The following is a 13137-nucleotide window of genomic DNA, read 5'->3' on the forward strand; positions in this document are numbered from 1 at the left end:
TTAGGTACATTAGTTGAAATCATGAAATTAGGAACTGTTTTTGCGAAATTAGGGTTTCTGTGTTTGTAATTTTTACATTTGTCGACCATATTAGTTAAATTAGGGTTTGGTGAATTCGATTGGGGAAACTTGGAAATGACAACGACTAGAGACTAATAATTCAATTGATAAACCATACCCGAAATTAGGGTTTCAGTGTTTTCTGTGTTTGTAATTTTTACATTTGTCGACCATATTAGTTGAATTTACGCCTTCATTAATGTGTTACAAATCGGAATAATGAATTATGTTTGTTAAATTAGGGTTTTGGTGAATTCAATTGGGGAAACTTGGAAATGAGGGTTGCGATTCTTAGTTGAAATCATGAAATTAGGGACTGAACTTCCAAAATTATTGCTAATTACGCTAATTCATTGTCATTATATGGCAGATTCTTAGATTTGTAGTCTTGTTGTTCACATTTTCGCTAATAAACCTAATTACGCAATGATCAAACCCCGATTCCCCATGTTGTTGATGTTTGTTCTCGATTTTCTACTAAAATTGTTTACATCTCAAGCTCAAACAATGCATACTAAGTAAAGCTACTAACGTTAGTAACTATTCCACTGAGTCAAGTAACTTTTTACATATTTTCTCCATTTACAAGTATTCCTTCTTTTCAATTCGCATACGAAACATTAAAAAATGGAAAATTGGTGCAATGGTTGGGTAGTCAATCGCGAGGAAGTAGAACAAGAACTTTTTATCCAACATTATGTCAAAGAGAAAAAATCGAGTCTCTCGCCTTACCTTGGTCAAGTTACCAATGTGGAGTTCATCGATCGTCGCAATCGGTCAAGAAATGATGTCTTAATCGAGCCAGATCTTGTGTTACAAATTTTCAATCACCTTGATAAATGCTCTGATAGGGCAAACATGGCCAATGTTTGCTTATTGTGGGCTAAACTCTTTCTTTTCTTCCCGTATTCACCTGGTGTCTTTGATAGCTTACCCGCAAACTTTGCGATTTAATGACATTAATGGCGTGAGGATAGTGCGTAGTCGTGGTAGACTAATTTCCAAAAGATGCAAGTGTTTTATGACGGGTAATATGGCAGCCAAATTCATCATGCATGTACAAAGAACGAAGAAATGCTTTTTAACACACATCTCAATCCACTTAATGACGGTCAAATTAAGCAAGTTGATGAGATGTTACGGGATATGCCACCTTTGTTACATGAAGAAGCGAAATCAATAGCAACATCTTTACTAGCTCGTCGAAGGTTGTCTTATGTTGAAGTCGTTGATTTGACGTAGGTCTATCATAAGTTTGTACAACTTTCTGGCCAACGAACTGTATTTGTACTTAGGCCACTTAGGGTATTGAACGTTAAGGTTTAAATGTTCCTTTTTGTCAGGCTTTACTAATAATTATGTAATTAGTTTTGGCATTTTGGATTGTAGAAGTTGTTATGAATGTTGGTTTGACATATATATATATATACATTTTATATTTTTGGTTTGACTTTTCTGACTTATGTTCTTTCATTTCCCAATTTTACTTAGTTTTCATCCAGTATTCATCAAGTAGTATTACGCTTTTTACTATTGTTTTGCAACATAATTAACTGTGAAATGCTGCAATCTACATTCATTATAAACATGTGATTTGTACAATAGTTTGTCTTTCAACTGTCTTTATAATTTCCCTGAAATGATTGATAGATATGGGGCGAAAGAGTGTTGCATCAAAGAAAAAAGTTCTACCAAAAGGAGGACGGTCAGTCAAAGATTATTTTTCAGCAAAATCGAAAGCTGCGACAACTAATTCTGTTGACCCAAGCAATTTGAGTAAGAAATTTAGTTCACTCTTGCACATTCATGAAAACAAAATTCCTTATCAGTACATGACGTCACGTTGCACACGCATGAAAGAAAAATATATGTACATTAAACAACCCTCAACCCTTTCCATAACCAGATTAAACAACCGGCAACATATGTTAATTAAACAATTGTGTATGTGCATGACAATGTAGAGTATGTGCATTAAATAGTCTTCTACATGTATAAAAAATAAGGGAAAGGGTTGAGGGTTGGATTAGGCAGATCCGCGGTAGCGGTCCGCCTAATCCAACCTAAACCCTTTCCCGTCCCGTTTTAGGATACCCGGCCCCTACTTTAAATCCCGTCCCCAAAAAAGGGTTCACTCATCCCCCTCTAGGGTGTCTTTTGGTCTCGCGGCCGATAATGTGAGAAGGGAAAGGGTTGAGGGTTGGATTAGGCAGATCCGCGGTAGCGGTCCGCCTAATCCAACCCTCAACCCTTTCCCGTCCCGTTTTAGGATACCCGGCCCCCTACTTTAAATCCCGTCCCCAAAAAAGGGTTCACTCATCCCCCTCTAGGGTGTCTTTTGGTCTCGCGGCCGATAATGTGAGAAGGGAAAGGGTTGAGGGTTGGATTAGGCGGATCCGCGGTAGCGGTCCGCCTAATCCAACCCTCAACCCTTTCCCGTCCCGTTTTAGGATACCCGGCCCCCAACTTTAAATCCCGTCCCCCAAAAAGGGTTCACTCATCCCCTCTAGGGTGTCTTTTGGTCTCGCGGCCGATAATGTGAGAAGGGAAAGGGTTGAGGGTTGGATTAGGCGGATCCGCGGTAGCGGTCCGCCTAATCCAACCTCAACCCTTTCCCGTCCCGTTTTAGGATACCCGCCCCCTACTTTAAATCCCGTCCCCAAAAAAGGGTTCACTCATCCCCTCTAGGGTGTCTTTTGGTCTCTCGGCCGATAATGTGAGAAGGGAAAGGGTTGAGGGTTGGATTAGGCGGATCCGCGGTAGCGGTCCGCCTAATCCAACCCTCAACCCTTTCCCCTCCCGTTTTAGGATACCCGGCCCCCTACTTTAAATCCCGTCCCCAAAAAAGGGTTCACTCATCCCCTCTAGGGTGTCTTTTGGTCTCGCGGCCGATAATGTGAGAAGGGAAAGGGTTGAGGGTTGGATTAGGCGGATCCGCGGTAGCGGTCCGCCTAATCCAACCTCAACCCTTTCCCCGTCCCGCTTTAGGATACCCGGCCCCCAACTTTAAATCCCGTCCCCAAAAAAGGGTTCACTCATCCCCCTCTAGGGTGTCTTTTGGTCTCGCGGCCGATAATTTGAGAAGGGAAAGGGTTGAGGGCTGGATTAGGCGGATCCGCGGTAGCGGTCCGCCTAATCCAACCCTCAACCCTTTCCCGTCCCGTTTTAGGATACCCGGCCCCTACTTTAAATCCCGTCCCCAAAAAAGGGTTCACTCATCCCCTCTAGGGTGTCTTTTGGTCTCGCGGCCGATAATGTGAGAAGGGAAAGGGTTGAGGGTTGGATTAGGCGGATCCGCGGTAGCGGTCCGCCTAATCCAACCCTCAACCCTTTCCCCTCCCGTTTTAGGATACCCGACCCCTACTTTAAATCCCGTCCCCAAAAAAGGGTTCACTCATCCCCTCTAGGGTGTCTTTTGGTCTCGCGGCCGAAAATGTGAGAAGGGAAAGGGTTGAGGGTTGGATTAGGCGGATCCGCGGTAGCGGTCCGCCTAATCCAACCTCAACCCTTTCCCCGTCCCTTTTAGGATACCCGGCCCCCTACTTTAAATCCCGTCCCCAAAAAAGGGTTCACTCATCCCCTCTAGGGTGTCTTTTTGTCTCTCGGCCGATAATGTGAGAAGGGAAAGGGTTGAGGGTTGGATTAGGCGGATCGCTACCGCGGATCCGCCTAATCCAACCTCAACCCTTTCCCGTCCCGTTTTAGGATACCCGGCCCCCTACTTTAAATCCCGTCCCCAAAAAAGGGTTCACTCATCCCCCTCTAGGGTGTCTTTTGGTCTCGCGGCCGATAATGTGAGAAGGGAAAGGGTTGAGGGTTGGATTAGGCAGATCCGCGGTAGCGGTCCGCCTAATCCAACCCTCAACCCTTTCCCGTCCCGCTTTAGGATACCCGCCCCAACTTTAAATCCCGTCCCCCAAAAAGGGTTCACTCATCCCCTCTAGGGTGTCTTTTGGTCTCGCGGCCGATAATGTGAGAAGGGAAAGGGTTGAGGGTTGGATTAGGCGGATCCGCGGTAGCGGTCCGCCTAATCCAATCCTCAACCCTTTCCCGTCCCGTTTTAGGATACCCGGCCCCCTACTTTAAATCCCGTCCCCAAAAAAGGGTTCACTCATCCCCTCTAGGGTGTCTTTTGGTCTCGCGACCGATAATGTGAGAAGGGAAAGGGTTGAGGGTTGGATTAGGCGGATCCGCGGTAGCGGTCCGCCTAATCCAACCCTCAACCCTTTCTCGTCCCGTTTTAGGATACCCGGCCCCCTACTTTAAATCCCGTCCCCAAAAAAGGGTTCACTCATCCCCTCTAGGGTGTCTTTTGGTCTCGCGGCCGATAATGTGAGAAGGGAAAGGGTTGAGGGTTGGATTAGGCGGATCCGCGGTAGCGGTCCGCCTAATCCAACCTAAACCCTTTCCCGTCCCGTTTTAGGATACCCGGCAACATATGTTTATTAAACAATTGTGTATGTGCATGACAATGTAGAGTATGTGCATTAAATAGTTTTCTACATGTTTTAAAAAAAAAAGGGAAAGGGTTGAGGGTTGGATTAGGCGGATCCGCGGTAGCGGTCCGCCTAATCCATCCCTCAACCCTTTCCCGTCCCGTTTTAGGATACCTAGCCTTCTACATTTAATCCCGTCCCCAAACAAGTGTTAACTCGACCCCTCTACGGTGTCTTTATTTAAACAACCTTGTACATGAATGAAAAGACATAGTATGTGCATTAAATAGTCTTCTACATGTATGACAAAGCATTATATGTGCATTAAAATTTTACACCTGTTGCTTTGCTATTTGATGCATTAATGCTAAAATTTGTCATTTTATTTGAAATGCTGAAACATTACTTCACCAAAAACTTCTGAACATCACCTAATTAATGTTGTTTAACATTTGACAGATGATGGGGATGTCTTCTCAGAAACAGTTGACAACGAAGCTACTACAACAGAAACAGTTGACAAGGAAGCTTCTAAACCAGAAACAGCTGACAAGGAAGCTACTAAAACAGAACCAGCTGTTCCGCGTCGAGTGAGTCCTCGTACTAAAAAACCAGTTGATGAGGATGTCTTACCGAAAGATGTTGAAGAACCATCTACCAAGAAAGGGAGAGTGTCCACTGTTACTGATAAGAAAGATGCTTGCAGCGTTGCTAGTAGGAAAGGAAGTCCACATAGGAAGTGTGGTAAAGATTATGATACGCTGGTAACTAGGATGAGTCCTTCTTTGATAATTAATTTTATCAAGTCGAACCCGTCTGAGAAGCAAATTGAAGCTATTCAGAGCATGGGTTTTGGAGAGCTGTTAAAACTTCAGTCGGAAGAAATCCATGGCCATTTGGCTAGATGGATTGTGGAGTCTTTCAATCCATTCAGTTGTTCGTTGATGAATGGGGATTTGACTATCACGGATGAGGATGTCTACCTTGTCACGGGAATTCCTATGGGGCCATTAGATATTAATCAAGTTGGGAGGTACTATAAAGAAGAGGGTTATTTAGAGGCTGTCCGGAGATTTAAGGACCAATTTAGTACCACAGATATTACCAAGAAGGTTTTACTAGAGAAGATGATTGAGCGCGGGATCTTTGGAGATGATTTTCAGAGGAATTTTCTTGTATATATTACTTCTGATTCGTTGATGGGGTAGCTAGTGATTATCCCAAAGACTCGTATATTAAGTCACTGTCCGATCTCGATGTACCTAAATTTAATTGGTGCAAGCTTGCACGAGTCAACATGATTGAAAATGTCATTTCTGGAAAAAGGCGCAGACTAAAGACCTGGTACGTCCTTTAAGGGACCAATTCTCATTTTCTGTCTTATCTACTTGGATAGAGTCGTTTTCAAGACAAGAACGGTCGTTCGATCTTTTCCTTTGTTAGCCAATTGGTCTGACGAACGTATCAGAGAGAGGGTGAAGATGGAAAAACATGACGCAAATTGTTTTGGAGAGGGGCGTGTAGAAGACAGATTTGTTTATAAACCACCGTGTCTCGAAGCCCGACAAACGGGTTGATGATGCGATGACGACACGGGGAAAGGAAAATGTTGAGGGTCTGGAGTGACAACAAAGGGAAAGGGAAAGGTTGAGGATACTGAAGAAGGAGGTCCAGTTGATAAGAAAACAACAGATTGTATCAAGTTTTTAGCGGGGATCTTGTTACTCTTTGCAGATGTTATGGTGCATTCTCAAAGGCGAGTCATGCAAGCAAAGTTTGTGGTTCCTCATATGGAAGTCATTACCAAAATGTCGACTTTGGCGATTCGTTATTTGAAGGGTTTTCACTTTCGCACAAAGTAAAGAAGAATCGAGATGGAAGAAGAGGAAAGAAAGGACGAGGAGAAAGATGACCATGAATTGGAGCAAGATGAGAGAAACGATAAAGGGCAGTGGAGGATAAATTTGATAAGGTCAAGGAGAAAGATGACCATGAAATGGAGGAAGAGGAGAGAAAGGACGAGAGTAAAGTGGAGGAGGGGAAGAAGTATGTGGATTATATGGACTCTGATGAGTTTTACAACGATCCCAACATCTTGGCTGATTTAGAGGGGATTCTGAATAGTGCATATAACCGTGTTGGTGAGGCATTTAAAGAACACCAAGTTACGAAGGAAAAGATGGACAAGGAACTCATGGAGGGACCATCTTTCAGTCTCTTTCACGGTGAGGATGCGTTATATACATCTCAAGAGTTCCGCGAAGCACAGAGGTCTGGTGATATGTGTGATGTTCCCCATGCGAGCACGTCAATCGCACCGGTCATTCCATCCCCTCCCCGTGCAACAATGTCGCCTACACCTTCAATCCCATCCCCTCCCCGTGGAAGCACTCCCGCCGCACCTTCTATTCATTCCCCTCCCCGTGCAAGCACATGTTTTGCACCTTCCAATCCATCCCCCGCATCACCAATAGTTATCTCGTCACAATTTGTCATTGAATGAATCTCCAATTATGCCTTCTTCTCCGCTTGTAGAACTGTCCCCAACCGTCCCCTCCCAGACTCGGAAGTGTAAGAGGAAAGTTGAGTTACTCGGCGTTTTTCGTTCACCTTTCTTCATACGAAATGTGAACGTGATGGATGCCTTGAGTCAGTCTGAAAAACTGATGGGTGACTATGCATTTGCCGCTGACTTAGATGAAGGGTATGTATTAGTCTATTAATTTTGCTTTTATTTTTTTCTTATTCGGTATATGTATTATATTTTCTTTCTATAACACTAAGGTTTTATTTTTGTAGCGAGGTTCTGTTCAACCGTGGCGGCAAGATTCTTACACGATATGATATGAAGACCTTGCTATTTGGTGGTAGCGTTAACATCGACGTGATCAATGTGTGGTGTGATTATCTGAATAATGGAAACGAGGTTAAGAGATCGTAGATCAATTTCCGTCTCTTTCTCACTTTGAAAAACAACGATGTAAGTTTGATATTTAAATTTTGTTGGTCTAAGTTATCAACTTGTACCTTTTTATTCTCTAATACGGGTCACCTAATTGAAACAACAGATAGCCTCATTGGATATCAACTATAGAGACGTGAAATTGGTAAGTTGTTCAATATTTTAAAAGTTTTAAAAGTACATAATTAAATAATATACAAACCCAACTAACCATTGTTTGACAGGTTTTATTCCCTGTTGTTGCACCCAGCCCACTTCTTCATTGTTTTGATATTGATCATAACTTGTATGAAGTTATACACCCGTGTGATCCAGGATGTGTAGATTTTCATGCTAGTGTTCAATATGTGGTATGTTTTCACACCGTTTGGCAATAAGTATGTTAAATGTCTGATTTAATTCTTATATAGCGAACTTATTTGCTTGGCATTGTCTTGTCTAATGAAGAAACGAGTTAAGTGCAAAGCTTTCTTCCATGATTCCCAAGCCGCATGCTACATATTTTGTAGTAGCCAAAGAGTATGTTCCGAATAAAAGTTTCTCGTCGAGCGTGATCTTGGAATTTACATGATGCGACATATGGAGACGTACAATGGGAATAAGTGTCGGTATACTTTAAAGTTGCTCAAGGACGTAAGTCTCCATTATTTAAGTCAAATTTTTAGTTGGTGTTTCTATATTTCGACGCGAGAAGCCATCAACATGCATGTATTAGCTTTGTTCTTTCATGAATCAACCTTGTATGTGTATTAGATATGTAGGTATGTGTATTAGATGTGTAAGGTTCTGCGGTTGATTTCACTTTATATCATTGTTCGAGAACGATGTGAAGCGTTACATTGTGAGGGTTTGCAATGAAATTTTGACTTGGCAAGACAACATCGTGAAAGATCAAGTGACGTCTAAAGCAAAGGCTTACAAGAATGGTGTGATTGGTAATCGAAATCTATTACCAACAATGCTTCTCATTACTATATGATGACTCATGGTTTATTAAAAGTGTGCTATGGTTATGTAATTGTTCTGTGTTTTCCTTTTTTCTCCCCAGGAATGAAGTTCCACGAGACTTGCCCTATCTGAGATGAACACTTGATGAATTTTATTAGGACAAATGTGGCAAATACGGAGTAAGTTATCACTGACCATATAGCATCTTTTTGAGTTGTTTTTGTCCACTTTGCTGTTGTGTGTGTATCTAATTACAATATGTGCATTATTAGTGACATTGTTGTAGACACTCCATGGCTGCAAGTAACCCAAGAAGGAATGTCGACTTTGTTTGGAGGAAAATGGATCATGGATATGGTAATTGACCTTGTTGGTCTTCGTTTAACACTTGAAAGACCAAATCTTGTGTACTTTCCGACAATAATCAAGGTATTCATATTCATCCTTAGTAACCGCTAATGTTTCTACTTGGAATTACCAACATTTTTCACAAATTTTCTCAACTTTCAGGATGTTGTCCCTAAAAACAGTTTTCAAAGTCAGTACATTAAGCTTCAGTACTTGCCCAAAAGTCTAACCAAAGCTAAACTGGTAATTATCCCGTCACTTTTTAATTTTATTATATCGACGGAATTTACTACTTTGAAAGAACTTAATTAAGTTCTTGCCCAAGAAAGAACTTTATTAAATATCTGTCTAACTAACTTTGTTTGTATATTATCCCGTCGAACCGGTAATTATCCCCTCACTTTTTCATTTCCTTATGGGCGTTTTTGCAGGCTTTCTTCCCTTCGTGTTGTTGACCGTGAACATTGGTTTGCTTGCGTGTCGACTTTGTTAAAAAGACCAACTTTATACTTGACTCAAACTTGCCTAGGCGTCCTGACACAAGATGTAAATTTTTAGTTGAAACGGTATGATTATATCCGTATGCCTTAGGGGTTTGTTACCTCAATTTTGTGTTGGTTTTCCTTCGCTTTTATATTATTGTGTTTTCCTTTTTTTGGTTTTTTGTAGTTATTTCCTGCTTTGGAGATTATTGCAAGAGACTTTCCAGGATACAAAAAGCTGTTGCAAATAAACAATTTTCCGTTTCAGGATTTGTGGATGTGCCTCGACAAAAGAATGGGTACCTTACTTGTTTAAACTATACTCTACTCGTTTTAAATATTTTCGATGGGATACACACCATTTTAAAGTGTTTAACAAATTTCCTTATTTCAAAAGGTATTCTTCATGAGTCTATTTCTTTGAAGTTTCTAGAAAACTTGAGTTGTCAATCATTATGGTCCGATCAGACTTGTTATGAGGTAATGATGTCTAAACCAAGTTATATTAGTCAAATATTATTCGGCATATTTTATTGCAACACTTTCAATATTGTTGTCAAATATATATGCAGAATTTGGATGAATATGGTGAGAGTAAGATTGTAGATCTTATAAGATGGGAGGAAAACAAGAGAACGGTAATAACAATATCTTCCGAATGCTTTATCTAATTTTGTTTCTATTATTTTCCAATCATTTAACTGCAAGACTTTCAATATTGATGTCAAGTGACTTTAAATGTAACAATATTTCCCTACCTTTTTTTTGTAGGATTATACCTAGGTGTTATTTTTGCAAGAATATGGTGAGAAGGCGTTGTATGTGCTTAGCAACCGGGAGTGGCGAGAGAACCTTCTCATTGTCTTTTGTTGATTCTTTGATTTGGGCAGGCATTAGTTTGTTTGTGGACTAAATTTGTAGGTTGCAGATGTGTAGGTATTCCAAGTAACTTTTGCGTGTATGGAAGACCCTCCTACGTGCATGAGAAGGCGTTGTATGTGTATGCAATACCTTTCTACGTGCATGTAATTTGTCGACTTTCGGGTCTGTTTAACGAGACTCGAGCGTGCCTGAGGAGGCGTTATATGTGAATGGAACAACTTTTTAACTGTGTGGGGCACAATTATGTTACTAGATTATGGCCTTTTTAAATGAGACTTGTAATGAGAATTACCCCATTTGTCGGGGGTGTTGTTTTTAAATCCCAAAGTAACTTGCATATTTACATGCATGAAAAGGCGTTATATGTGTATGGAATGACCTTCTACATGCATGAAAATTTTCAAAACAAAATTACTTGCATTATTTAGAGTTCCCAATGTACTTTGAGCGTGCCGTACTGGGCCGTGCCTAAAGTGCTAATAGGATTGGCCCGACTTCTTCAATAATCACTCACATTTAAGTTTCGAGACTTGAAATGAGAATTAAAACCCACATTTAAGTCGCATTTTATTGTTGGCATAAAATGATCATATGTTTCAGCTTTTTAATTACCAAATTTGGAGAAACAATTATCACGTGCATAAAATGACCTCGTACGTGCATAAAATGATCTCGTATGAACATGCCATGTTTGCCAAGGGAAACACATGTATCATAGATGAAATCCATGTGCATGGAATAACCTTTTAGTTGCATGATATTTAACGACTTGTCATACACGATGATGATTCAACTAATCACATTTTATTGCTGGCATAAATTGATCACATGTTTCAGCTTTCTAATTACCAAATTTGGAGAAACAATTATCACATGTGCATAAAATGACCTCATACGTGCATAAAATGAGCTTGTATGTGCATGTCATAATTGCTCAGAGAAACACATGTTTCTTATTCTTAAATCGAATCACAATTTCATCTTCTCAAATATACAATTTAAGAATCGGAAAGCCTCCCGTTACATTTATTACAAAACAATTGTTAACTTCTCAAATGATGCTCAAAAATAATACTAAAAACTTCAATGATGCTCAAAAATAATCCTAAAAACTTCAATGATGCTCAAAAACAAGTGTTGACTTCTCAAATGATGCTCAAAAATTCCATTTTGCACAGTCAATTCCTCGCATAAAAAACTTCAATCTCACACATAAGAAAGCAAATGTCAACAAAGATAAAAATTAGAGGGAAACAAAAAGGGTAAAAGTAGAAAACTTGCGCTAATAAGAGACATCACTTACTCGACTATTTGTCAGTGATCCTTTGGTCGGTCACAATTCCTGCTATCGTGGTTCGCCATCTGCCCACAAGCCTTGCATCTTCTTAGTGGTTTCTTATTGACTTCCCCTGCTCTTTCTCTTTGTGAAATCATTCTTTTTCCCGAGCCTTTGTTTTTGCATTGTCTTGGCGGCAAAATTGTAATTTCGCTAGGCACACTTGTACCCAAGAGCATTCCAATTTCCGCATTTTTGTCCCTTTTCTTTCCAATACTACTATTACCACCATCATCAACGACACTACTTGTTGTTTCTGCAAGTACCCTTTCCTTGAACTCGCGTAAAATGGTTAGTAACTCATCACAATTAACAGGACTCTGTTCAACTAGTGACACACAAGTGAACATTTCGACCACAATTGATCAGTTTGTTCTTTTGTGCATCGACCGATCTGCAATCGGCAAGCAAAGCGCCCATCGAATTGAATATTGGCTGGCAGGTTGCTAGTTTGCTCCACCTATTAAGTAGGTATTCGCTTGGAATTTTCTCAAAACCATAATCTTTAAGGACACAGAGAATATGTCGACAAAGTATTCCATGTCGTTCAAATTTCTTGCAATTGCATACTAGTTTCACTTGTTTGTCTTATAACCCACCTTATAGTCTTTCTTTCTCTCACGATCCTTGACATCTATGCATAGAATTGCATGATTCTTATCTTTTTGTTTGTCCCCAATGGCACATGTAAAGCATCTTGCTTTTATTTCCACTTTGAACTCCTCGAAAATTCTCGGAGTGTAGGTTTTCTTTGTATGCTTTTCCAGTCTAGAGGAGTAGCCAAGTCGGAAATGAGTACTTAGATTGTGCAATCGGTTTCGATTGAGCCCATCGTTGTGTATCCATTGCACTCTCAAAGCGCATCCAAAATTCAACAAGGGTCAAATTTGGATTAGTGAAATTGCTAAAAAATGATTTTCTGACTCGGACCTCGAGGTGGTTCTCATCAACCCTCCTAATAACAAGTCACGAAAGTAAGCTGGAATCCAAAAATGTCTAATGCCATACTTTTCCTGAAGCCACTCATTATCCGACAACCCATGAGCTTCCACAATGGCTGTCCATCTTTCCTCAAATTCAGCAGGCTCCACATCTTCGCCCCAAACACATGAGTTTATCTCTTTCAAAAACTCAGTTTCTCTACATATAACAGGCCCTACCTTCTCTGGCAACTTCTTCAATATGTGCCACATGCAATATCTATGTTGCACTTTATCTTTAAAGACTTTCTTAAGTCCTCCTTCTATCCCCAAATCTTCGTCAGTTATTATACACAAAGGATAACGACCCCCCATAGCTTCTAGGAATTTCGTAAATAACCAAGCAAATGGCTCCTTTCTCTCATTAATAAGAAGCCCAGCCCCAAAGGTCACACATCTCTTATGATGATCCACCCCTGTGAAAGGGGCGAATATCATTCTATACTTATTTTTCCTAAAGGTAGTGTCAAAGGATGTCATATCCCCAAATAACAAATAATTTTTTATACTAATAGGGTCAGCCCAGAAAACATGTGACAATCTACCTTTCTCATCTACCTCAAAGTCAAAGTAAAAGGATGGACACATTCTTTTTATTTTCATAAAATGCTCAATAAGCATTTGAGCATCCCCTTCTGACAAGAACTTTTTGATATCCCTTGAAAAGTTTTTAAAGTCTTCCAATGAAGCACCCACATTCTGA

General features: G+C 40.5%; 2 protein-coding genes and 1 long non-coding RNA gene across 3 annotated transcripts; 2 read left to right on the plus strand and 1 right to left on the minus strand.

The window, feature by feature from the left end:
* The first annotated feature begins 1712 nt into the window (after window positions 1-1712).
* LOC141651252 (uncharacterized) lies at window positions 1713-6408 on the plus strand. The gene is made up of 3 exons (XM_074458971.1): window positions 1713-1836; window positions 4956-5700; window positions 6231-6408. The coding sequence occupies exons 1-3, from the start codon at window positions 1713-1715 to the stop codon at window positions 6406-6408; spliced, it is 1047 nt and encodes a 348-aa protein (XP_074315072.1).
* A 2129-nt stretch (window positions 6409-8537) lies between these two features.
* On the plus strand, window positions 8538-8998 carry LOC141652155 (uncharacterized). The gene is made up of 3 exons (XR_012546996.1): window positions 8538-8585; window positions 8679-8835; window positions 8917-8998. It is a non-coding gene; the product is annotated as an uncharacterized LOC141652155 (long non-coding RNA).
* Window positions 8999-11432: 2434 nt separating this feature from the next.
* On the minus strand, window positions 11433-12872 carry LOC141651253 (protein FAR1-RELATED SEQUENCE 5-like). The gene is made up of 2 exons (XM_074458972.1): window positions 12425-12872; window positions 11433-11782 (listed from the first exon to the last, which is right to left on the minus strand). Exons 1-2 carry the CDS (start codon window positions 12870-12872, stop codon window positions 11433-11435), a joined length of 798 nt encoding a protein of 265 aa, XP_074315073.1.
* Window positions 12873-13137: the final 265 nt, after the last annotated feature.

Source organism: Silene latifolia, chromosome 4 (assembly GCF_048544455.1).
Source record: "Silene latifolia isolate original U9 population chromosome 4, ASM4854445v1, whole genome shotgun sequence".
Classification (NCBI taxonomy): domain Eukaryota; kingdom Viridiplantae; phylum Streptophyta; class Magnoliopsida; order Caryophyllales; family Caryophyllaceae; genus Silene; species Silene latifolia.

What these genes read in the sequence shown, in the direction of transcription:
- LOC141651252 (XM_074458971.1), top strand. Translation starts at nt 1,713, where the DNA reads ATGGGGCGAAAGAGTGTTGCATCAAAGAAAAAAGTTCTACCAAAAGGA. An exon ending in TGTTGACCCAAGCAATTTGA is followed by an intron (nt 1,837 to 4,955) that starts GTAAGAAATTTA and finishes AACATTTGACAG; the next exon opens with ATGATGGGGATGTCTTCTCA. An exon ending in ACTTCTGATTCGTTGATGGG is followed by an intron (nt 5,701 to 6,230) that starts GTAGCTAGTGAT and finishes TACTCTTTGCAG; the next exon opens with ATGTTATGGTGCATTCTCAA.
- LOC141651253 (XM_074458972.1), bottom strand. Translation starts at nt 12,872, where the DNA reads ATGATATTCGCCCCTTTCACAGGGGTGGATCATCATAAGAGATGTGTG. An exon ending in TTGGATTCCAGCTTACTTTC is followed by an intron (nt 11,783 to 12,424) that starts GTGACTTGTTAT and finishes GTGTGTCACTAG; the next exon opens with TTGAACAGAGTCCTGTTAAT.